Here is a 23,797-nt window from a genome sequence, read left to right as displayed (position 1 = left end):
CAAGTTTTAGCTATTACAAACTGTGCCGCTGTAAACATAGGTGTGCATATATCACTGTGGTATCCTCTAGTCCCAGCTCCCTGAGGTATCTCCATATTGACTTCCATAGTGGTTGCACCAGTCTGCACTCCCACCAACAATGGAGAAGGGTTCCTTTCTCCCCGCAACCCCGTCAACATTTGTTTTTGGTTGATTTCTTGATAGCAGCCATTCTTTATGGGGTGAGGTGGAATCTCAGTGTTGTTTTCATCTGCATCTCTCGAAGGACCAGGATGTGGAACATTTTTTTGTATATTTACTTGATGCTTTTACTTCTTTGCCTGAGAAATGTCCGTTCATTTCAGATGCCCATTTTTGAATTGGGTCTTTATATTTGGGGAAGCTGATTGTTTTGAGTTCTTTATATATTGAATCTTTGAAAGAAAAATTATTGGATGTTGTTGTTTCATTCATTCAATCAGTATTTGATGAGCACCTTGTAGTACAATGATGGTGAACTCTTTAGAGCTTTCAGTGATAACAAACAGCCCACTGCAGCGTGTGTGCCAGAGATTTGCCGCCACTGCTCTGGATGCTCAAAACTGTTCTAGAAACTGAAGGTATAGGAGTGAACACCACAAAGTCCTTGACTCTGTGGAGCTTACATTCTAATAAATGTCATGTACTGTTTATAAAATGTCCATCTATAAAAATGTGTTGCTGAATGATGTCATTTCACTTCCTGTGTTTACTGTCCCTATATAACTTATTGAAACTACACTTGACTCCCATCTTTTCCTCTTGTCTAGTTCATTTTACACATTATCAGTGCTCATTGCTTTGAAACATAATTCACATTAAATTACTTCTCTAGGGCCGGGGATTTAGCTCAGAGATTCTGCCTCCTGCCTCACAAGCACAAGGACCCGTGTTCAATCCCCAATACCAAAATATATATATAGATAGATAGATAGATGATAGATAGATAGATAAATTATTTTTCTACTTCAAAAAAATCCCTTAAAAAGCTTCCACACCCCCACCTCTGTCACTTATCAAATAAAGTTTTCATCCCTTAGATTGACATTTAAAGTCCTCCATGATCTGGCTCCAGCCTCCTTTGGAATGTTATCCTTCAACTGCTCCCTTTTGGACACTATGTTCAATGCTACACCTTCTGAACTTGAGAACCTCTGCCTAGAATATTCCCCACAAACGAGAGAGAGAGAGAGAGAGAGAGAGAGAGAGAGAGAGAGAGAGAGAGACGTCATCTATCCATTCTTCATGGACCAGGTCACAAAATCCTCCCTGACTAGCAACTCTCTTTCTCCTTCTAATGTGTATAGCACTTTAGACTTCTCCTGTGGCCTCTGTCACCATTTGCCTTGTGTTGTAGACTACTATTTTAACTCTACAAAACTTTGAGTCTCAAGAGCAGGAAGGACACATTATCCCTTTTGCTTGTTTTCTCCCTCAGAAGTTTGTCTTTGGATCTAGTCTGTTTTTACGCAGTCATATCCATGCTTCTTTTGTTTTAATTGACATGTAGCTAAGGTCAGAGTTCAACACTACAAATCAAACTTATCAAATTGTTTCTAATGTATGTATCTCAATCTCTGCAATCACATTAGTGGATTACTTTTGGACCAAATTTGTTCTTATCATTTTATAGAGGCACTCTTATCACCGCTCCCACTATGATCCTCCACCAAGCCGACAGGCTGGAGTGTTGCCCCGCTTTCCTGGGGCCAGAAGTCACCGGGGAGCTCTTATGGACTCTCAGCAAGCATCGGGAACCATTGTGCAGATTGTCATCAATAATAAACACAAGCATGGACAAGGTAAGTGATATCCTCATTTTGTACTGTGTCTATATCAGAGTCCAGGCATCCCTGTTCTTCTGAGGGCTGGAACTGAGAAAGAACCCTTTCTCCAATGAATAGCACAACATTCACATGATCACTCACTAGCAAGTCTACAAAGTGGAAATTTTTTTTGAGTCTTTAGCAAGTAGATCACCAAGCATTCAAGGGTAATTGGTGCCAAACACTTCAAAAGTTCTTATCCAAGCCTTAGAAATAGCCTTTCTCATACCCCAGTGCACCCCAGATTCTCCTGGGGCTCCTTGTTAAATATTCCTGGCCCTGTACTCAGAGATTCTGGTTCAGTGTTTAGCATATGAGGAGATTGTCCTGAAAAAAATGAGTAATTGAGCAAGAATTACAGAAACCACCTGGCTGAGCCCCAGGATGACTGATCACGTTAGCTCAAACCTGCAGCCCACTCAGCAATCAACTGACTACAGCAACTATCCACACATATCAATGGACCCTGTTTTCTCCCACATGCGACTCTCTGGCCTCCACCAGCCCACCCCCAGTAGCAGAGCTGGGAGGAAACTTTTAGTAAAACAATTGACTGGTTCTTACTTTTTAGTGATCCTGTCAACTAGCTCTTTTGGAGCAAGAGCTGAGCTAGATACTTTTTGTGAATCCACAAGCATGTTTTGTTACCTTTAAAGGGAAAACAAACTAAAGTCAGTTCTCTGAATGGGTTAAAAGTAATAAATTATTAAACCAAATGATTGAATAACACAGGTGAAAAACAATCCACTACAAAGAACTCCTACTATAAATCTCAAAGCTAGTTAAGCCAAAGCTAGTTGATCACATCTGTTGCTAGTTAGATGTGAATTTTAGATTACAGATGAAAAATTAGGTTGCTTTTGAACCTACAGAGTTATACAGTCTAGATAAAATTATTAATAAAAAGATAAAATTCTTAATAAATGGTGGTATATTAAAAGAATTGGAAATGTTTACTATTTTTAAGTCCCACGGTATTCTGATACAAGTTTATGAAAGGAGTTAGATAAGGATGCTGTTGATCTTCAATCCTAAATTTTTCTGCAAAGATTCCATTTCCTCTGAAAATATTTCAGAACCTTTCTAAAAATGTGTGGCAATGGCCTTTTTATATGTAAACCACATAATGTCTATAAGGTCTCTTTATTTTCAAGGTGGAGGCTCATTTCTTGATTGTCTCTGTGTCCTACAAAAGCCCCAGCTGGTTTACATTTATTCGTCTGCCCCCATCAATTTGGATGCAGCAGTTTCTTCTCTGACCTTTCTATTATAGTTCACTAGAGAATCATTTATCTCCACCCCCAGCTCCCAACTCCCCAGCTGAAAGATCCAAACTCATCTGAGTATTTGTTGCTGGGGAGAAGGCAATATTTCCCTCTAGATAACTTAGCTCACTGTATTCTGCTGCAGAGTGTGTACTCTCACCTAATGTGGACTGTTCCCTCAACCCAAATGTTTAGGAGACAGGGTGCCTAGCTATTTTATACCGGGAGTCCTACCTGCACTGCTACTCAGCATAGTTCACACTTCTCCCTAGCTCTTTTGCTAATGATGCTATCTTCTCAGATATACCTCTTTGGTTCCTTATTAGAGTCAAAGAGGAGAAGTGACAGTACTCTACCATCTTGTTTGATCCTATCCATAGCCTGCACCTCATAGTTTAGGTATTAAGTCTCTATTCTGACTCACTGGAAGGTTGGGACCCTCTCTCATTTAGGTTACTGGAAATCTTTACACAAACTGACCTGTTACAGCGCCCAGTGCTCTTGCAGCTTTTGCAAAGGACAGTAAAAGGCCAACATCATTCATATTTCTTAATATGACCCAGTGGACTTGATGAGAAAGAAATAGCCAGTGATTCATCCTGAGCCTCTTGTCTGGCCGCCAAATCAGTCAATTCCTAGAAACGCCCCAAGTGGGGCTATTTCTGCCCCTAGTCCCACCCAAAGTAATACAACCCACCCTAGAGATCTTGTTGATTAGGATGCCGACAGGTCTCCCTGGGTGTGATGAAGCGATGAGAATAATGAAAAACACACCCAGACTCAGTCATGGCTTACACTCTCCAAAAGCATGAGAACTCCTTCTCAGACCTCTCCATTCACAGCCCTTTGAATTTTACATCCTGGAGTCTAGTTTCATGCCTTACTATAGCAACTTAATAAATTTTGGGTTTGATTTACATGGAAGGATGTACCTGTAGTCCATCCCCTTCTTAGGCCACTTGGCCTGAAGCCTAGATGTGTGTTCCCTTCTTAGAAAACACTCAACAAATGCCAGAGTGCCAACAGATATCTGTGGAGCAGACAGTGGTTCTCTGTCACCGAGCATCCACAGCCGCTATAAAGTTGGAAACAGAAAATTGCCCCAAGAGTAGAGGCATAAAAGGCTACCCCTTCACAATTACCCAAGGGACATGTCCCTCTTGGTTTTGTCTTAGCACTGCCCTTCCCACACCAAAGAGTACACCAGCAGAATTAAGGTCCATACCTATCATTGTCACTTTCTCATTATCAAAACATAATACTCAACACCCACCAACAAGGAGAGATTTATTTTGGCTCACAGTTTCAGAAGTTTTAGTCTGTGGTTGGCAGGCTCAAAGGCAGAAATGGCATGATGGATGGGCTTGCTATGGAGGAAAGTTGCTCATATAATGGTGGCCTGGAAGGTAGAAACCAGGGAGGGAAATAGACCTTTTCAGGTCAAACCCCCAGTGACCCACCTCTTCTGGCAAGGCCCCACTGCCTAACAGCACATTTAACTATGGATTCATCAGTGGATTGTTCCACTGATGGACATAGTGTCCCTATGGTCCAATCGCTTTCCCAAAGCCTCACTCTGAACACATGAGTCTTGTGGAGGACATTCCAGATCCAAATCACAATGACACCAATCTGTGTTGGTTGATCTTTGCATTAGTTACTTTTCTGGTTGCTGAGACAAAATACCCAAAGTTAAAGGGAGAAAGTTTATTTGGCTTACAGTTCATAGAGATTTCAGTCCATAGTGGGCTGGCTCCGAGGTAGTAGCATGGCAGACAGTCATCGCGGAGGAGAAACAGTTCAGACAGACACAATGTAGCAAAAGCAATTAGGGAACTTTAATGGCATTTTTCTGCCCCTTTTATCTTATCCAGACTACAGGGATTAGGGCATCACCAAACCAATCAATGTACTGTTTCAGTAATCAAATGCCTTAATCCCAGCATCACACACTCTACATTCAGCCACCTAAGACCGCATGAGGCTTTGGGGGGACATCTAGACCTAAACTATAATAATCATATTCTCATAGCACTTGAAATTCTGTACGAATGTGCTTCAGAGTGCTATAAATGTTTCTCCATGTCCATAATACAAACATGGGATATATTAAGGAGTTCAGGGCTTGGATTCTGGGCATTGGGACCAATTTCAGCTACTTTGCTTTTAATTTCTGATTCTTTGTACTCTTCTAGTGTGTGTTTCCAATGGAAAGACCTATTCCCATGGAGAATCCTGGCACCCAAACCTCAGGGCATTTGGCATTGTGGAGTGTGTGCTGTGCACTTGTAATGTCACCAAGCAAGAGTGTAAGAAAATCCACTGCCCCAATCGATACCCCTGCAAGTATCCTCAAAAAATAGATGGAAAGTGCTGCAAGGTGTGTCCAGGTAAAAAAGCAAAAGGTGCGTTGGTTGGAGGCACTGCCTTTGGTTGACTGAGATCCACAAGTGGTCCTTCTCAACTTTGAGCATTAAGAAATATAATCAACCTGTCATCTAACTCCAGTGGTAGCAGTTCTAGTAAGAATGAATTTCATTCATTTCCTGTCTTGAGGGACTGATAGATGGTTGCTTGGAAAGATTTACTGTTGAGAAATATACTGGGAATTTCTTTCTATCACATCTCCCATGTAGCTTTCAATGCTGACCTAATCCTTACTTCAGTAGAGAGTTTGGATTGTCACAATTATTAGAAAAACAACAATAACATAAAGAAAAACAGTAGCACTTTTCATTTTATCACTTTATCTCACCAAAGCACAGTCACATTCATTAGACAAGGTGAGAGACAGGTGAGATACACTGGAAGACAGACAGGTTCTGGTCCATATCTAAGTGGGGGCATAAACTTGAAAATGTGTCATATCCACTTTAGGTCTTGTTTGTCTTATGTGAAGAGATTAGAATAATTGGTTTCTAAGCAATCCTTTTCTTGTTGCATATTCTCTATTTTTGAGGCATCATATTTGAATATATTCACTTATAGAATGCATAATGTATAATGATCACATCATTTCCATTTCCTTGAACATTAATTTTTGTGTTGGAAACTTTTGGACTTTTATAGTTATTTTAAATAAATCATAATTTATTAAAGATTATAGTTGCCATACTGTCTTATAGAACACTAGAACCAATAATTCCTAACTGTATTTTGGTATCTGCTATTAAACCTTTCTCTATCTCCTCTCCCCCCACCTTCCAACTCCAAAAGCATATAATTATCTTGCTCTGTATCTTTCAAAGATAAGAAAACAAGGTGTATAAAGTGACTTTTCAAGAGTGATGAAACTTCCATTTTTTCATTTTCTCATATTTTTTTCTTTTTGCAAGCTGTGCCTGATCCTATTGGGCTGCTGAATGTATCAGTTGGGATAAAGGGTTGTGATTGATTTAAAGAGTTGTTTTCTCTGATATTATGAAAATGAGGATGTCTATGAGTCATTAGAAACTCAAAAGCTAAAATGCAACTATATTAGGAAGATTTAAGTAATACCCAGAAATTAAAGAAGGACAACTCAACAATAAAAATAAAAATGAGAAAACACTTAAGCAAGACACAAAAACAGATTTCCAGTTCACCAATGGCAAATAGTAGGACAAATGAGGATAAAAAGTCTGATAGTGAACCAGCAGGACTCCCTGGACCCATAGCACAGGAGGTAACAAAACAAATCAATCAGGTTCTAGAAAAATTCAAATCAGAAATAATTTTCCAGTTAACCAGAGAGATGATGAGCAAAATGGAAGTCATGATTCGAGACTCTAGAGCAGAAACTGACAAAAAAATAGATGAGCTCAAGACTATGATAGAAGCCATGAAGACTCAGCATAAGAAAGAAATGGAAACAATGAATGCCCAACAGAGGAAAGAAATGGAATCCATAAAACAGATTCAAACAGATATCCAGGAGATTAAAAACTCTATTGAAAGTGTATGCAACAGAATAAAAGATTGCAAAGATAGAATTTCAGATATAGAAGATAGATTTGCAGTCAGTGACCGTGAAAAAAGAAGTCTCTTAAAAACAGTAAGGGATCATGAGAAATCAATCCAACAACTCCTAGACAATACAAAGAAAAATAACATAAGACTGATAGGAATTCATGAAAAAACAGGAGAAAACGCAAATGACATAAAAAAGCTATTCACAGAATTAATGACAGAAAACTTCCCAAACAGAAGGAAAGAATTAGACATACAGATAAGTGAGGCATATAGAACTCCTTATTTCCTAATTGATAATAAAAGCAAGGTATAGAACTCAGGTCACTTCCATCCCATTGTCTTTCCAGTAGAAAATGTTCACTATTTTTTTAAATGGTAAACTATTTAAGTGGTGGTTTTTAAGATTGAGCTACATTAAAAAGACACTCTGTAATAATGGAAATGACAAATAATGGTATGAGTAATCAAATAGTCTAATCCTGACTTGCCACTGATTTCCTGCCTGATCCAGATGAAGTAACCTTACCTCTCTGAGGCCAAATTTCCTTTGTAATATATGAGTGTTAGAGCAGATGGTCACCTAGACCCCTTCCAGTTCCAGTGTTCTATAATAAGTAACTCCCAGGCCTATGATTTTATCATTTTGTGCTTTCTGCAAGAAAAAAAAAATTTATAAAGACAAATGAAATCCTGAACATTTTAAATGTGGCCAGAGAGCTAAATCATTTATTGCTTTAATTTAGTTAATTCCTCATGATTAGAAAACAAATATACATTTACAGAACATTTTCATGTGGACCAGTGGTTCCCTAACTTTTCTTCAGAGAGCTTCTAAAAACACCTGCGTCTCATCCCCAGAGATTATGATGGTTAATTTATTTGAAATGTGGCCTGGGTTTTGGAATTTTTAAGATTCCCAGGCTATATTAATGTTTAGAAAAGTTTGAGAATCACTGCTATAGGTCCACAATCATTTACGGTCATGCCACTCAAATTGAAGCTCTTGGGTCAGCAGCCTGGGGAGCTAGTTACAAATGCTAACTCTTAGAGTCCCATTCTAGATCTACTGCACTAGAATCTGCATTTTTTTTTTTTTGTACCAGAGATAGACTCAGGACCTGCGCTTGCGAGGCAGGCAGCGGCACCATTGAGCTAAATCCCTGGCCCAAGAATCTGCATTTTTTAAAAATTCTAATGTATAGGGATGCATTCTAATGTATAGTACATGCATTAAAGTATAGGGATGCATTCTAATGTATAATACATGCATTAAAGCTTGAGAAGCACTGATTGAGGCACAAACCAAATCTTCCATAATATAATGAGCCCCATCTTCTAGAGTAAATGAGGCAGGGCATGGACAGGAAGGACAAGATCTAGCTGATATGGAGTAGAAGTGAAGCATTAAAATTCACATGCAAATGCGTTTATTAGGGGTAGGGAACAAGTGAATTACAAGAATGATATTGGTAATAGGACCACCCAACCATCAATGATGACCTGTTGTGACTTCTAACTTTGTGATCTCACTGCATCCCCAAATCCTTTAATATCACTTAATAGCAGTTTTACCCACACAATTTTCTCTTCTGTCAACCATCTAACATTTATAGTTTAAAAACAGATAATTGCAAACAAAAATGAATGGTTACCAAAACCATCCAAGATAAGATAAATTTGCTCACTATATAATATTACAATGTGAATCTCAGTCCCTTAGACCAGATCACATTTCACTGGATACTTACGATCTTACTGATGCAGAGGATTCAAATAAAATGTTATGAAAATAGGACAATAACATACATGACCTATAATTTCTTTCTTAAATTGGTAATGTTTATTAAAAACCTTTGTTTAAGCAATTTTACTCCCTGATATCCTAATAAAATAATCAAAGACATACACAAAGATTTTCACGCAAAGATTTTTGCTGCAGTATTGTTTATAGTAGTGAAAAAAATTGTAAAAGCAAAACTAGTTTGGCTAAAATAATTTTTAAGTCCACCAATATGAGAATGTTTAAATTATCACATATAGTTGTACTGTGGAGTACCATATAGCCATTAATAATACTTGTAGACTAAGATTTGGTGACATGGAAAGACATTTGCAATATATTAAGTATGAAAATCAAGCTGAAAACCATGTATACTGTGATCACATTTTTTTGTGTTAAAAGGAAAGTATATATAGGTATACGTGCATAAAGCCTATATGTGCATATAAACATTTATATGAATGCTTAGATTTTTAAAGAAAAAGACTGAAAGAGAATATAGCAGAATGTTTATTGTGATTATCTTTGGATAACTGAACTCTGAATAATTCTTATTTTCTTCTCTTTTATTTGTATTTCCTAAATTTCATTAGTAAACATGTATCACTTTCACAATTAGACAAAATGATGTTATTGTTTTAAAAATTATCATCCAGAACCCCAATTGGCAATATATAAAAAATCTGATACCTACACCAGTTTCTCTAGAAGATCTGTTTTTTCCTACTTCCCACCTTCCTGAAATGTGTGAAAGTAGAAAATTTTGGGGTTGGGCCGGGGATTTAGCTCAGTGGTTCGGTGGCCTGCCTTGCAAGCGCAAGTACCCAAGTTCAATCCCGGTAACAAAAAAAACCAAAAAAACAAAAAAAAGAAAAGAAAAGAAAACTTTTGGGGTAACATAAAAGGTGAGAATTTCTATACCGCTTTGTGTATCATCAGTCATTAATACTTCCCTCAGGAATGCTTTCTCAGCTTCCTAATTCTGGAGGGCTCAGGAAAGAATATTCTCATGGGAGGTAGGAATAGCCAGAAGTGACTTCAAGTGTGGCATGCTTCCCTGGAAGAGAGTGGGAATACGTAAGCACGAAAAGACCAGAAAGCACCTTGAGGTAGTGTGGAGAGTGTAAGATGTTTCTGAATAAGCCCTTCTAAAGACAAACTTGGCTTCTCTTGTTATTTTCAAGTATCATCCAGGGTTGAATCACAAATTCATTTTGTTGTTTGTAGATCCCTTGGAGCGAAAGAGGTGGAGGTGCGGGATGACTCTTTTAAGATACTGGGCGCATATTATAGGTACTTGCAGTGCTATCATGGATTTCATGTGGCAGCTGTAGCCATATCCAATATTAAGCTGCTGAGCAAATTTTAACAAATGAACTCAACTTGCATTCTAAAGGTGATAATAGAATATACAGAAGTTGCTGTACACTCTATAACCTCTTCCACCCATTTGAAAAGTGCTAGCACACATCCCTTAATTACCTAACATTACCAAAAAGACTGGACTGCCAAAGTAATTAAATAGCTGAAAAGAAAGACAAAGAGAGAATGGAAGTTTGGTCCCAAAATAATCCACAAATTGAGTAATCCAACCTGGAGTTGTCAAGAGAAGACGATGCTTTTGTCCTTATAGTGCCTAATAGTGGTGGGGGCAGAAAAGCTGATCAAGTCAGCAAGATACACATATCTGACTGGCTGACAGTGAGTCTCCTCAATTAATCATCCATCCAAAGCACTGAACACTTAGTGTTTTCATCCTTAACAATTCATATATTCTTATAGATGGCTTCTAAACATACTTAATTTTCAGGGTGTCTAAAGTTTCTCTTTGATGATTTAAGTGCACACTTCAAATATGCAGCTGAAGAGAGTGCTGATTATAAGCTAGAAAGGAAGTTTAACTCACTGATAACCTATCAAGAAAAACTTTTTTTGATAGGGGGCTGAGGAAATGGAAGGTAGAATGGGGAATATTAAGGGATTGGTACCTTTATGCCTGGGACCTGAAATTTGGCAGTTTAGTTTAATTATTAAATGATCCATAGTTGAGGGACTTGACCATTTTTTTTTGTCTCCCAACCATTCATTTGGCATAGCGTACAGATGACTAATCTGACATCTAGGTTTTGGCACTGGTGCCGATCTGGTATTAGCATTCCCCTTACAAACAAATCAAAGAGCATTTAGAAATGTCAAGTCAATTTGGATAGACCCATTGGCAAGTATATGCACATAAATGAGTGTCATGAATGTTTCTAAGTATATCTAAAGGACGTCAGGGAAGTTAACCAAGGCCCTATGTCAGCCCATTTCCTGGGCCTTTTTTGTCAACACTGGACTGGGAAGAGCACCATCTCGACCCAGTAGAGAAAATCTATATTCTTTTAAGGGCTTCAGAGATTTGCCTACCTTCTTCCTCCTCATTTAAGTTCACTCATGAGTGATGGCAGTAAGGAGATACAGTTTAGTTTCTGGGCCAGTATTTTGTACAACTGTGGATTCGATCGTCAGATGGACTTCAAAATTTGTATGCTTCTTTGTGCTTTGGTGGCTGTTCACTGAGGCAGCCTATCTTGAGTCAATAAAGATGGAACCTCTGTCTTTGTAAGACTGTTCTGGTTGGCTGCCCAGTTTCTGTAAGTAAGGGTAAATTTGTATAAATAATGATATAGTAAAATGTAGAAGTTCACATCTAGCTTTAGAAAACAGTGACAATTTCCTACTTACTTCTTTATTTCAGAAGAACTTCCAGGCCAAATCTTTGACAGCAAAGGCTACTTTTGTGGAGAAGAAACAATGCCCGTATATGAATCTGTATTCATGGAGGATGGGGAGACTACCAGAAAAATAGCACTGGAGACTGAAAGACCACCCCAGGTAGAAGTCCACGTCTGGACCATTCGAAAAGGTAAACAACACAACCTTAATTTATCTTTGTAAAGGTGGGGCAGAGAAGGAAGGGAAGACTCTTCTGTACTCGGTTTCACCATATTTCTGTATTTGGGTTAGAAGTTTTCTTGTTGCTTAAAAACTGACCTGTCTAAACACAGCTTTTATTATGTCCCTTCAATTTTAACTATGGAATGTGCTGAAGATTAAGTATTAACCCTTGCAGTTCCCATGGTTGTTTGTCTCATACAACCAAAAGATAAAGAGTAGTTCTTAATGTGAGGTGATAAAGGAGTAAATAGAATAGTTCTTGACATGATGCTGTACATCAGAATAATCTGGACAAGTTTTTGTTTTTCTTTCTTTCTTTCTTTCTTTCTTTCTTTCTTTCTTTCATTTTTGTTTTTTGAGACAGAGTCTCACTATGTAGTACCAACCTGGAACTCACTATGTAGCCCAGGCTGGTCTCGAACTCAGCAATCCTCCTGCTTCAGTTTCCTGAGTGCTGAGATTACAGGCGTGCGCCATCATGCCCAGCTTTTTCTTTTGTTTTTAGTACCTAATACCTGTACCTACCTCCAGTCTGATTAATTGATCTGGTTAAAGCATGGGCATCAAAGCTCTACAGGAGATTCTGATGTGTGGCCAGAGCTGCAAATTACCAAACTATAGCCTGTCTTTCTGATATGAAGCTCTACAAATAGGATAACCTATTTATTTAATGTGAAGTTAAGTCCCTCAAATCACACTGTGTACTGTGGGGTAAGACAAATTGAAAACATCATCCCTACCTTCAAGAAGATTATAGTCTCACTGGAGAAATAATCCCAGTCATGATGAGCAGCAATTCCTTTTCTGATTACTCACAATGACTGTAAGAAACTGATTTTGTTCACTGTGATCCTATAGCTTTTTACACTGTTCTATAGGCACAAGACTAGTGCTGACATGGTATGGTCAAGTTTTCTAGTAATTTATGGTAGAAGTGAGATTTTAATTGGAAAATAATACTCATTTTTTTGTTACCAGCTCCTACATAAGCCTTTACAGTATTCAAGCTTTAGTGGAATTCAGTATGATGCACAGAGCTATTTTTAAATGTAGCTACCTGTCTCTATCCCAGAGATACAAATTCAGCAGGACTTAGATAGTGTCTGAATATTTCCATGCTTAAAACATGGCCTGGTAATTCTTAATACAGGTGGCTCAGACCATACTTTCTGAAATACTGTTCTAGTATGTGTGGATTTTTTTCTCTCCCTTTTCACAGTATCTACTTTTCTCTAAAGAATGTGTCCTTCCCCATGTCTTAGACTATATGCTATACTGTACATGCGATTTTTTTTATTTTTTTTTTATTGAGTTTATTGGTACATTTAGGGATACAGTACATTTACATTCATTGTTGGGATCATGTACCTTTACATGGCAAGTCTTGATTCTCATTTTTTTCCCCTTACCTCTGCCCTCCCTTCACCCCCTCCTCCCCTCCCCATCTACAAACACTTTATTTTCATCTTTTCATTCTCTCACATTTTTTTCTTTTCCCTTTTTGTTCTTCCCCTACGTATCACACCTTCCCTACACCTTTAGCTCCTTTCCTCCCATTTCTAAATGTCAGTAATCTTATTAGAATCTTATGCATTGTTGCAGAATATTCACACCAGGGAAACTATTTGGTATTTACACATGTGGGACTTATTTATTTCACTTAGGAGTATATCTTCAATATGTATCCATTTTCCTATGAATGAATCTATTCTCTCGCTCTTTATGGCTGAGTAATATTCCATTTTATAGAAAAACCACATCTTCTTTATCCAGTTTCCAACGGATGGGCAAATAGGTTGTTTCCAAGATTTAGCTATTACAAACTGTGCCGCTATAAACATGGGTGCACATACTTCTCTGTGATATGATTCTTTTAGTTCTCTTGGAAAGATACCCTTCCCCATGTCTTAGACTATATGCTATACTGTACATGCGATTTTTGTCCATGCTTGTTTTGGCTTGATATTTAGGCATACCAATTTCCAACCTTTAACTCCATAGCACATCTGTAACTGGTGATCTTGGACAAGGCAGTGATCTATCTGTTGGCTTCCTAGCATTGGACCTGGTATTCATTACCCCATATCTCTCACCCCACAGCAGTGTATGGATGGTTTGCAGCTTGCTAGCCTAGCTTGCTAGTGTAGCATCCCAAGGCAGGAATAACAAACAGGCTTGGCAGAGTAGAAACAATGTGGCACACACACAAGGTAACACAGGTAACAAGAGCTAACAGTGTCCCCCTGCCTCTTTTATCTTAGTATATGTGCTGCCAAAGCAAGCATGCCCCTTTTATCTTATCCAGACTACTTAGGACGGGTAGCACTCACACCCTTAATCCTAGTGCCCTTGAGCCTAGCATTGCACCGTGAATCAATTCCAGCTTCACACACTCTAGATCAAGCCTATGACCACATGAGGCTTTGCGAAGGGCATCTAGACCCAAACCGTAACAGCCAGGTTATCAAGATCTGTGCTTCATAGGCATATTAAATCACATGCTTCATCTCCTTTGCCTCCTATAGACCTCTTTCAGATTGTTTAAATTGGATTGTGACATTTTCCTACTTAACTACAAGGCAGTTTTCGGTTTTTTGTCTGTTATTCTGACTAAAGCTATTTGGGCAAGGTTCAGACTGTACGGGCTACTCTACTTTACCTCTCCCTATTATTTTTAAAAGGGAAGGCTAATGGAGCTGTGAATATTTCCCGCAGGAAAATAGGCACTTTAGTAAGTGCAGGCACAAGGGTAGCTTCTTCATTTACACAAATGACCTGTCTGTGATCCTACTGCTGGCTCTCATTATTTTGCTAGGAGGGCATCCTACTAGTTTGGCAAGAACATAGTCTACCCATATTTGAAGCAAAGGCAGACTTTGTAATACTGCCTTTGGCTGAAGAAGCTCTGACCAGCATCCATGCTTGAATCCATGTGGCTTTCCCTAGGATGGGGTCCCACACTCAGCAGCACTGTCCTCCTTATCTTCATTACCTAGACAAGCCAAGGATACAAATGGAGACAATTAAAACCTTCGAACCAACCACATTCTTGGTTAAGCATGTCACACAGCCCAGCTCAATACACTGAGGCCCCAATAATGAAACAATATGTTCAGCCCAGGGAGCAAAAGGCATCTATAGTTCCAGAAAGAGAGAATGCCTGACCACCTGCCCCACTTTTTGCTTGTCCCCAGGCATCCTCCAGCACTTCCACATTGAAAAGATCTCAAAAAGAATGTTTGAGGAACTCCACCACTTCAAGCTGGTAACCAGGACAACCCTGAGTAAGTGGTACCTTTCTTTACTCCTCACTGGAAACATATGTTCTTAGTTCTATGTTCTTAGTAAATGTTGGAAGCACTCAATATCAACATTAGAGAATATTCTCTTTTTCCTCTGGGGGGCTTAGCAACAAATAGGATGTCTGAATGTGAACTGAAAATCTTGGGCATGAGTAATACAGACCCTGATGTAGGGTAAGCATAAACTACATCAGGTCCTGGGTTCCTGAATGCCTTTAATGAAACTGCTAAGCCTGGAGTCTCAAGAGGGTTGCAAAAGGCTTTACATAAAATTTCAGGCCCGGTTTAGTAGTGGAGAATTCACATCTAGAAGGCTGTGTTCTCTGGTGGTAAGGATAGGAGATAAACAGTATACATAATCAATTCCTGTGTTATTTTTAAGTCTTTTGACCCTGTGAAATTGTCCCTGAGTGGTCATGTTTCTTTAAAAGCCCTCAGGCATTCAAGCATACTCCCACTTTCTACACTAGATGGAGCCTGGGGACTAGATACTGCTAGGCACTGGGAGTGGAAGAGAGCATGTCTAATGGAATAAAAGGCACACAGTTTGTATACACAGGGAATTCTAAGAGGCAAGATAGAACATGAAAACGCCTTGACTATGAATTAGTATACTTTTGGGGAGTTAAATACCTTACGTGCTCAGGGGAATCTGCAAAGAACAATGAGATGAGAGCCAGGTGGGCTTAGTCAGGGAAGGCTTCGGGGAGGAGGTGTGTTTTGTAAAAGAAGGGTATGACTGGGCAGTGGATCAAGAAATCAGTCCTGGAAGAAGGTTCAGCCCAAGTGAAGATTCAGACAGGAGCAAACAAAAAAATGTAGGTGGGGATGAGGAATGATCACAAAAATCACAATAAGGTGCATTTAAAGAGGAGAAGAGTTGGTAGGAAGTAGTTAGAGGGCCCAGAAGAAGCTAGTGAAAAGTTCACATATAAAGCAAGTACACTGGGAGTTGCTGCAAAATTACAAACATCCTAGTACAATCAAAAGAGTGCTTTAGGAAGACATCTCTGGGCTTTCAGATAGATTTGTTAAGCACCTATTTTGATGAAGCCAGATTTAAAGAGCCCAGTTTGCTATGGGAAGACGTTGGATGTCATCTCATCAGAGAACACAGGCTGAAGTTTTTTTTAAAAACAAATTAATGGTACATTTTAGAAAGAAATCCTTGCTGTGTGGAGAGGTGGACTGTTGGTGAGAGAGCTGACAATAGTCTGAATTAGGAGACTATTATACTATATTAAGTCAGTAAGATGGAGAGGACAGATCACTGAGAGACATTTCTCGGATTAAATCAACAAAATTAGTGTCAGAGAGAGAAAGGAGTTTGGGATGACTTCAATATTAATAGCTTTATAGAGTGAATAATATTGCCATTTACCAATGAGAAATGCTTAAGAAGTATTGGTGAAGAAAGAGTTTCACTTGAATATTCGAATTAAGATACTTAAAGGCCATCTAAGAAGAATTATCCAATAGTCAACTGTAAATAGAGTTGATGAGGTCAACTGTTTTTCCTGCAGCACCAATAGAAGATAAAATGAACAGTGCGAGTATTCAAATGAAAGTGTTGGAAGTAAGGAATAAAAGAGCCAAAGTCTAGGATCCCAGGATCAAAGATGTGTCTTCTAAAATTACCATTTAATTTCAAAAAACTTATTTTAGTTCATACTGTCAGCAAAGTACTGCTGTGATCTAGAAGACTTAAGAGATGATTTAGACATACTCTGTGCCCATTAGCATTTAGGATTTAGTGTGTGCAATGGATGCAGATGGTGTGTGCCTCTGTGTGCATCTGGAGGAAGAAAGATCTGAGAGATCTGCGGGCATGAAAAACAAGCCCAACTCCTTTATGTAATGTGCCTAGAAGAGCCTGGTACATCACAGGGCTTCAGTGAAAGCTAGTCCCTTGATCAGCCCTTCTTTTCCTTTTTCCTTCTGTCTTCCCATTGCATGAGAAAGAATAGGAAAGAGTGAGGAATCCAAGGGAGAAAGCAGCAGAGATCAAGTCTCAAGGGGAGGGAATCATGTTCTCCTGTGGCCAGGGAAAGCAAAGTGGTTTAAAACACTTTTAAGGAATTTACTGAACTTGGACCAGGAGTTCTCCAGTTGTCTTTGAAATCCTCTGGTGGTTCCATGAGTAAGGTAGGTGGGGCAGGATGGGGGGTGTTCTGTTGACTCTGATGTCCTCTTACACTTTCCTGCCCTTTTGTGTTTGGCTTTTAGGCCAGTGGAAGATATTCACTGAAGGAGAAGCTCAGATCAGCCAGATGTGTTCAAGTCGTGTGTGCAGAACAGAGCTTGAAGATTTGGTCAAAGTTTTGTACCTGGAGAGATCTGAAAAAGGCCACTGTTAGGCAAGTCAGACAGTATTAAATAAGGTCAAGCAAGAAAACTTGAGCTGCAGCTGGACTGCCGGTTTATTTTGCTTAAATCAGTAGTACCTTACAACCCCAAACTCAAATGCAGTCAGTTATTCACGTCATGCATAGCGTAACTTGCTCCTTTATGTGGAGTGGTGTGTCAGCCCTGAACCATCTCCTCTAAAGAGACTACGAGAGTCATAAATGATTTGTGGGAGGAAGAGGGATAAAACACCACAATGCGTCTCTAGTTTCTTGGAGAATCACATTTCTGTACATGTTAAAGAGCAAACAAAACTCCCGGGGTTTCTATGAAGAAAGTTATTCAAATGAAAGAAAGAGAAGGCAATTGCTTAGTAGCTGTTCTGGAGAATAGAGCAATTATTTGATTGAAATGATATTCTTTGAATGTTAGAATGCCTTTTGTCCTTTACAAGAAAATTAACTGCCCATCCTTAAGCACGTGTGCATGTAAGCACATGCACATACACAGACACACACACACACACACACACAAGAAACTGTAGCCTCTGCCCTGAGGCAAAGCCAGCCTAGACTCTTCCCTTCTCTGCCTAAAAAGCCTTGGAGGTTGTTGGTGCCCAGGAGAATAAATAAAAACTTTTAAGCAAAAGGCTCTGTTCTTAGGCCTTTGAGGTGGCTGTTGAATTCAGCAACTAGAGTGGCAGTGTGAAGAATAAAAGCACCATTTCTGGCCTCATTCACTTTAAAGTGGTGAATAACTTTTCCCTGATGATACCCTTTCTTTTTTTTTCCTGAACCTATGAAGCCTCCAAAAAGAACTTAGAATTGGGTAGTATTATCAGAAACTGAATCAATACAAAGTGATTATTGAAGAAAGGGATTGATAAAAGTCAAAGAGGCCGTCTTATTGTTTTCACGGCAACAAAATCCACCAATTAGTAGATTAATATTCACTAAATTTCTTGAGGTCATACTTGTCTAGCCAGAAAATTTAGGCTGAATTAATAAATTCTAGAAGCCCCTTAAAAGGGCAGTTTTCATTCTTCAAAAGTTGATTTTTTTTTTTTTTACTGTACAGAAAGGCTCAATCTTCACAAGTTTCTGAATGTTGGCTTTTCAGTTAAGAGAGTTGCTGTTTATTTAAGGAGCTGAAAATTCTGATAAAGATCTTTATCCTAAACCTTCCCCTCGTTTTTTGCTTTATCCAGCAAGCATGGATTTGAATCAGGGATTCTAGAAAACACTGTTCATGAAATGTCTATTTGCAGTACAATACTAGAGTATAAATTATCAGTTTTGAGGTCTGCCTTATACATTGTCTTTGTGGGAAAACTAAATTTTCCTCAAAGGGATCTTAAGCATGCCTCTGAATTTGTCCACTCTGCCGGTCATGAATGAACTCTAGTATGTACTAAGAAGCATTGAAGACTCAGATAGTGCATATTTCCCACTCTGTGATGATAGGTGAGAGAACATGTTTTTCCTTAATGTATTTGACACTGATGGGGGAAATGTCAACAGCCATCTGCCATAGAAGAGTCTGTTTCCATAAAAGAGACACGAGGGCCTCCTAGCCAGGAATTCATGGGACAATTCTTGCACCAGTGCACCACACACATTTTACTCGAGGAGGAAGGACGTCCTGGGCTGAAAAGCCACAGAGCCTTGTTATAGAAAGTGAGGGTCATAGTGAGTAAGCAGCTGCTGTCTCCCTTTCAGAAGTGGCAGTCATTTCCATAGTAACGGGATCCTGAAGAAAAGTGGGTGATTCCACTTCTAGATGTTTCACCCCATAGCCTTCCCACTCAGGTGTTCTCTGAATGCTCAGCCTTAGGGGAACACCCAAAAGATTCTCTAGATAGATGCCTGATTTCTGGTGCTGAGACACACCTTTCCAAAGTATTGGGGGGAGCTGTGTCAGTGAACGTAGAAACCCTCCAGTGTTTGTTGTTTCATAGAGAGTAGGTCTTAGGAACGAGGCCAAGCCACCCATAGTTAGTAGAGAAGAATGTGGTTCTTCTTGTGTATTTATTTGTATCATAAATACTTGGAACAACAAAGACCATAAGCACCATTTCACAATAATAGCCATTTTCTAGTTAACTGATATAAACAAGTAAGAGTAAAGTAACATTATTACCTTTTCACTCTTCTCATAGGACATGTACCTAAACATGGTACTTATTTATGTAGTCACTGTATTTCTGGATTTTAAATTAATAAAAGTTTTACTTTTGAAAAGTCATTTGCAAGCAAGCTGAACATGTGATTGACTATTATTACTGACTTTGAACTAGATAGCAGGCGATGGTCTGGCACTTTCACACAGCTTGACACCTTTCTTGTGCTATAGTAGCTATAGTACAGTAGTTACAGTGTTAATCTGAGTCAAACTACAGGGATTTCTTTAAAAATTTCTGTTAGTACATGTTTTCAGTACATGATTACATTTGTCATGGGGAGTTGGCACATATACATAACACATCTTACATCTATTTTCATCACCTTCTCCTCCTATCCTTAACCACTCCTTTCATATCTTGATAACTTTCCCTTTTACAAAAGATCTATCTCACTGTTTCCCATTATCTGTCTTTTATTTTCTTCTTTATTTTATGTACATTTTGTGTTACTTGTATAGAGAAACCATGTTATATTTATTTTCTTCTTTATTTTATGTACATTTTGTGTTACTTCTATAGAGAAACCATGTTATATTTAAGATTGCGCATCTGACTTAATTCACTTAACTTTATGTTCTCAAAGCACATCCATTTTCCTACAAGTGACTCAACTTTATCCTTCTTTATGGCAGAGTAGTACCCCATTGTGCCTAGTGCCACATTTTCTTTATCTATTCATCTTCTGATGGACTTAAAGGCTGCTTCCAACTTTTAGCTATCATGAGTTGTGCTTGTATAAACATGGGTATGCATGTATCCTGGATTTCTAAGCCAGCTCTGCGCTTAGCAGCTGTGTTTATCAGCCTTATAAAATGGGATAATATTGGTACTCATACCCTCTGGCTGCAGTCTTACAATGAGTTTTAATTTAGTTAATGCATATAAAGTGATTAGAATGTTGTCTAGTACATATTAAGCGTTCATTAATGTTCATGGATATTCAAGACTGACATGGCATTGAAATTGAGCATTGGATTCTTACCTCCCTTTAGGCCACTGATTCAGGCTTAAAGGGAATCTACTATTCACAATGTTTTTAAATAAAAACAATTTACAGGGAGCAGGGTAAGACTTTTGTCACACATTTTGATCCAAACTAAATTCCCTCCATCCTCTGAGTGTTTGTTATCACAGAAGGCAAAATGTAAGAACTGCTTCAAGACTCATGTGTCAAGACTGCTGAGATATCACATAATCTTAGGACAGAAAAGCACGCATTGGGGTTGGCCACATGGAAGAGAAATACTGTTGGAATGACTGAACAGAAGCTTATTAGAGTGAGTTGTAAGAAAGTGAGTGGGGAGATGGGGAATTGGAGATTGCCATGATCCCAAGACAACTCTGGAGAAGCTGCACTACAGGAGGTAGTGAGTCACAGTGAAGGAAGTATCTGGAAAAGAAATAAGATCAAAGGAAGGAATTTTGTTTTAAATATGAGAACTACTTAACCTGGGTGACAGATACTATAGAAAGGAAAAGATTGAAGATTGTGGGAAGTGTGGGCAAGTTGATCTGTTGTGTGAGGTGGGTGAGATGTCATCTCCCATCATGCTACATCCCAGGACTCACAGTTTAATTTTTTTTCAGGACTCACAGTTTTGACACATAATCTGGAAGGGATTTGGAACTTTAGTAGATGTCAACCCCTTATGTTAAGCTGCACATCATCCTGCTAATTTCTGTTAGCTTGGTCTTCCTTTATCTCCTGCTTACTTCCTTCTGGAATGATGGGCTATAGATCCCAATATTGTTCCTACACTGAAGGAACTGCAAATTACTAAAACTAAACATCTTGGCTCCATTTTTTACTCTTTCTGTTCCCTAATGAGCCACATCTAGATTTCACCCAGTCCTGTCAGTTTGATCTCCTCAATGTAGGCGATGCTTATAGGTTTTTGCTCTTAATTCCTCTAGTCAAATTTTCTCCCATATAGTCTGTACCCACTTGCCCACACCATCATTCTCATGAAGCACAAAAGTTCATCTCTTTTGGGTTCAAAGGGAAATCCTGCTTACTCCTACATGTTTTCCACCTTTTTATTCCTTGCTTGCTTTGATTCTTGAAGGGGTTCAGAATATACAACTTTAAAATGTGTCTTTTGGTATAAGGGTTATTTTGAGTGACCTAACGGCAATCAAGACTCAGTAGTTGCAGGAAGAGTTCCCTGCACTACTCTCACCTGCCTAACAGCAGGGCAAAAATTTCTATTTGGGTAACATGGCCCCTCCCTTTTACCAAGGAGAAAAGAGAGACTTATCACTGAATATAAGAATTCAACAGCAAGATGAGTTTGTATACATACAACTAAAATATCCTCTGTGGTCCATTACTTGCCTTCATATGAATTATGTTTCCTGTTCACTTCCCCACAGTTCATCATGACCTGAAGCCCAAACACTCTGTTAGAAGCGTGTACACTGTGAACCCATAAAACTATGTGCCTTTTCTTCTGCTAATCTGTCATTTTGTTTTTGTTTTGGTTTTTGGTTTTTTTTTTTTGTTGTTGTTGTTCTTGTTTTGGTAGCGAGGATTGAACTCGGGTCCTTGCGCTTGCAAGGCAGGCCACCGAACAGCTGAGCTAAATCCCCGGCCCCATTTTGTTATTTTAATTAATGGCCCCACAGTCACTAAACCTAAAAAAGTAATTTTTCCTCCCCAACACTTACCTACAAGACAGACTGATAGAAAAAAAAATCTCCCATCTCTACATACCTCCTGCCAGTCCCCACTGCCAGCTGTGCGGTTGATGAGGCCCCTCTTTCCTGGCCCACAAGTACCACCACAGTGATGGCACTCAGAATCCTCTGATCCTTCTGTTCCCCAGTGGCACTGTGTCTTGTGCACAAAGTGAGACAATGTTCCCCTCCCTCCCTATCTGTGAAGTTACTTTGTCACCTTACATTAAAGCAGCCTCAACAAATTTGTTTTTTTGGGGTTTTTTTGTTTTTGTTTTTGTTTTACTTTTTGTCTTTGCAGTACTGGGGACTGAACCCAGGACCTTCACACTGCCCTACAGCCTCAGATTTTTTTTGAGAAAGGGCCTTGCCTAGTCATGAAGTTTTCCAAGCTGGGCACAAACTTGATCCTCCTGCTACAGCCCCCCAGACATGCACCACCATGCCCCGCTAAGAAATAATTCTTGAAAGTGTATTACACACAGCAATGGAGGTTCTTCTTATGCCTTAGTATCTCATAAGTGCTTCATGGAATTAAGCCCATCAGGTTCTACTTTCAGCCGCCTCCCCCATCTTTCTCAGGGCTCAATTGTCAGTGTGTACTCAATTGTCTGCTGAGTACAAGCCTCCAAGATGCACATACGACTGTCCCGCGAGTCCCTTTCCCCTTTGGGGCATATGAATTACTGCCATTTTCCACTGAAATTTCGTTCAAATTGACTTCAAGGATCCTGCCCCATCAAATCATGAAATGCATTTGAAACCTCCAAGTGGAAGAACAGGAACCTGGAATTCAGGAATCCAGCTACAGCATGTAGTCCCCTGAATATTTCATACAGACATATAATTTTGTGCCTTTTTATACGTTCTTGCTACGGCTAGCATGCTCTTCCCAACCAAAGTAGCTGCACTACCCACTGCAGTAGTCGGCCTTCTTGTTTAATCCTTATTAACACTTTTACCTATGAAGACATCGAAATAATTTTGTCTTTCATTTTTTTCCTTTTCTCTTTATTGGTGCATTTTAGGTATACAATACAGTTACATTCATCATTGGGATCTTGCACCTTTACATGATGTATCTTTGTTCTTATATTTTCTCCATTCCCCTACCCTCCATTCCCTCCCTCCACCCTTCCCAATTTACAGAAACTTTGTTTCCATTTTTTTCCTTTTCTCTTATTTTTCTTTTCCCTTCTTACCTTTCCCCAACCCTCCCACTTCCTATATACCTTTAGACACTTTTTCCTATTACACAATATCAATTAGACATTTTGATTCTTATTTACACCTTTAGTTTATCACACCAGAGAAACTATTCAATATCTACACGTGTGTCCTATTAATTTCACTGAAGAGTATGTTCTCAATGTGCATCCACTTAGCTATAAATGTCTCTAATTTCTCATTATTTTTGGCTGAGTAGTACTCCATTTTATTAAAAAAAAAAAAAGCATCTTCTCTATCCAGTCTCCACGTGATGAGCAATTAGGCTGTTTCCAAGTCTTAGC

General features: G+C 39.0%; 1 protein-coding gene across 6 annotated transcripts in view; it reads left to right on the top strand.

The window, feature by feature from the left end:
* The window catches only part of Chrdl1 (chordin like 1), a 140,824-nt gene extending 121,151 nt beyond the window's left edge, over positions 1-19,673 (top strand). For 2 of the 6 annotated variants that reach the window (XM_010603076.3, XM_010603075.3), the window contains exons 8-12: positions 1,652-1,820; positions 5,305-5,499; positions 11,581-11,748; positions 14,975-15,064; positions 17,309-19,672. In XM_010603076.3, the coding sequence (XP_010601378.1) occupies positions 1,652-1,820; positions 5,305-5,499; positions 11,581-11,748; positions 14,975-15,064; positions 17,309-17,439 (753 nt within the window). In that variant the 3' untranslated portion in view covers positions 17,440-19,672. Of the gene's footprint in view, positions 1-1,651; positions 1,821-5,304; positions 5,547-11,580; positions 11,749-14,974; positions 15,065-17,308 lie in introns of those variants that run through there. The other 4 variants (XM_010603073.3, XM_010603072.3, XM_019204374.2 and 1 more) reach the window with 3 other exon arrangements.
* The last annotated feature ends 4,124 nt before the right edge of the window (positions 19,674-23,797 follow it).

The sequence above is a fragment of the Fukomys damarensis genome, unplaced genomic scaffold, assembly GCF_012274545.1.
Source record: "Fukomys damarensis isolate Sample0158 unplaced genomic scaffold, DMR_v1.0_HiC HiC_scaffold_39, whole genome shotgun sequence".
Taxonomy (NCBI): domain Eukaryota; kingdom Metazoa; phylum Chordata; class Mammalia; order Rodentia; family Bathyergidae; genus Fukomys; species Fukomys damarensis.
The sequence above is the reverse complement of the archived record's forward strand: the minus strand, read 5'-3'. Positions and strand labels throughout refer to the sequence as shown.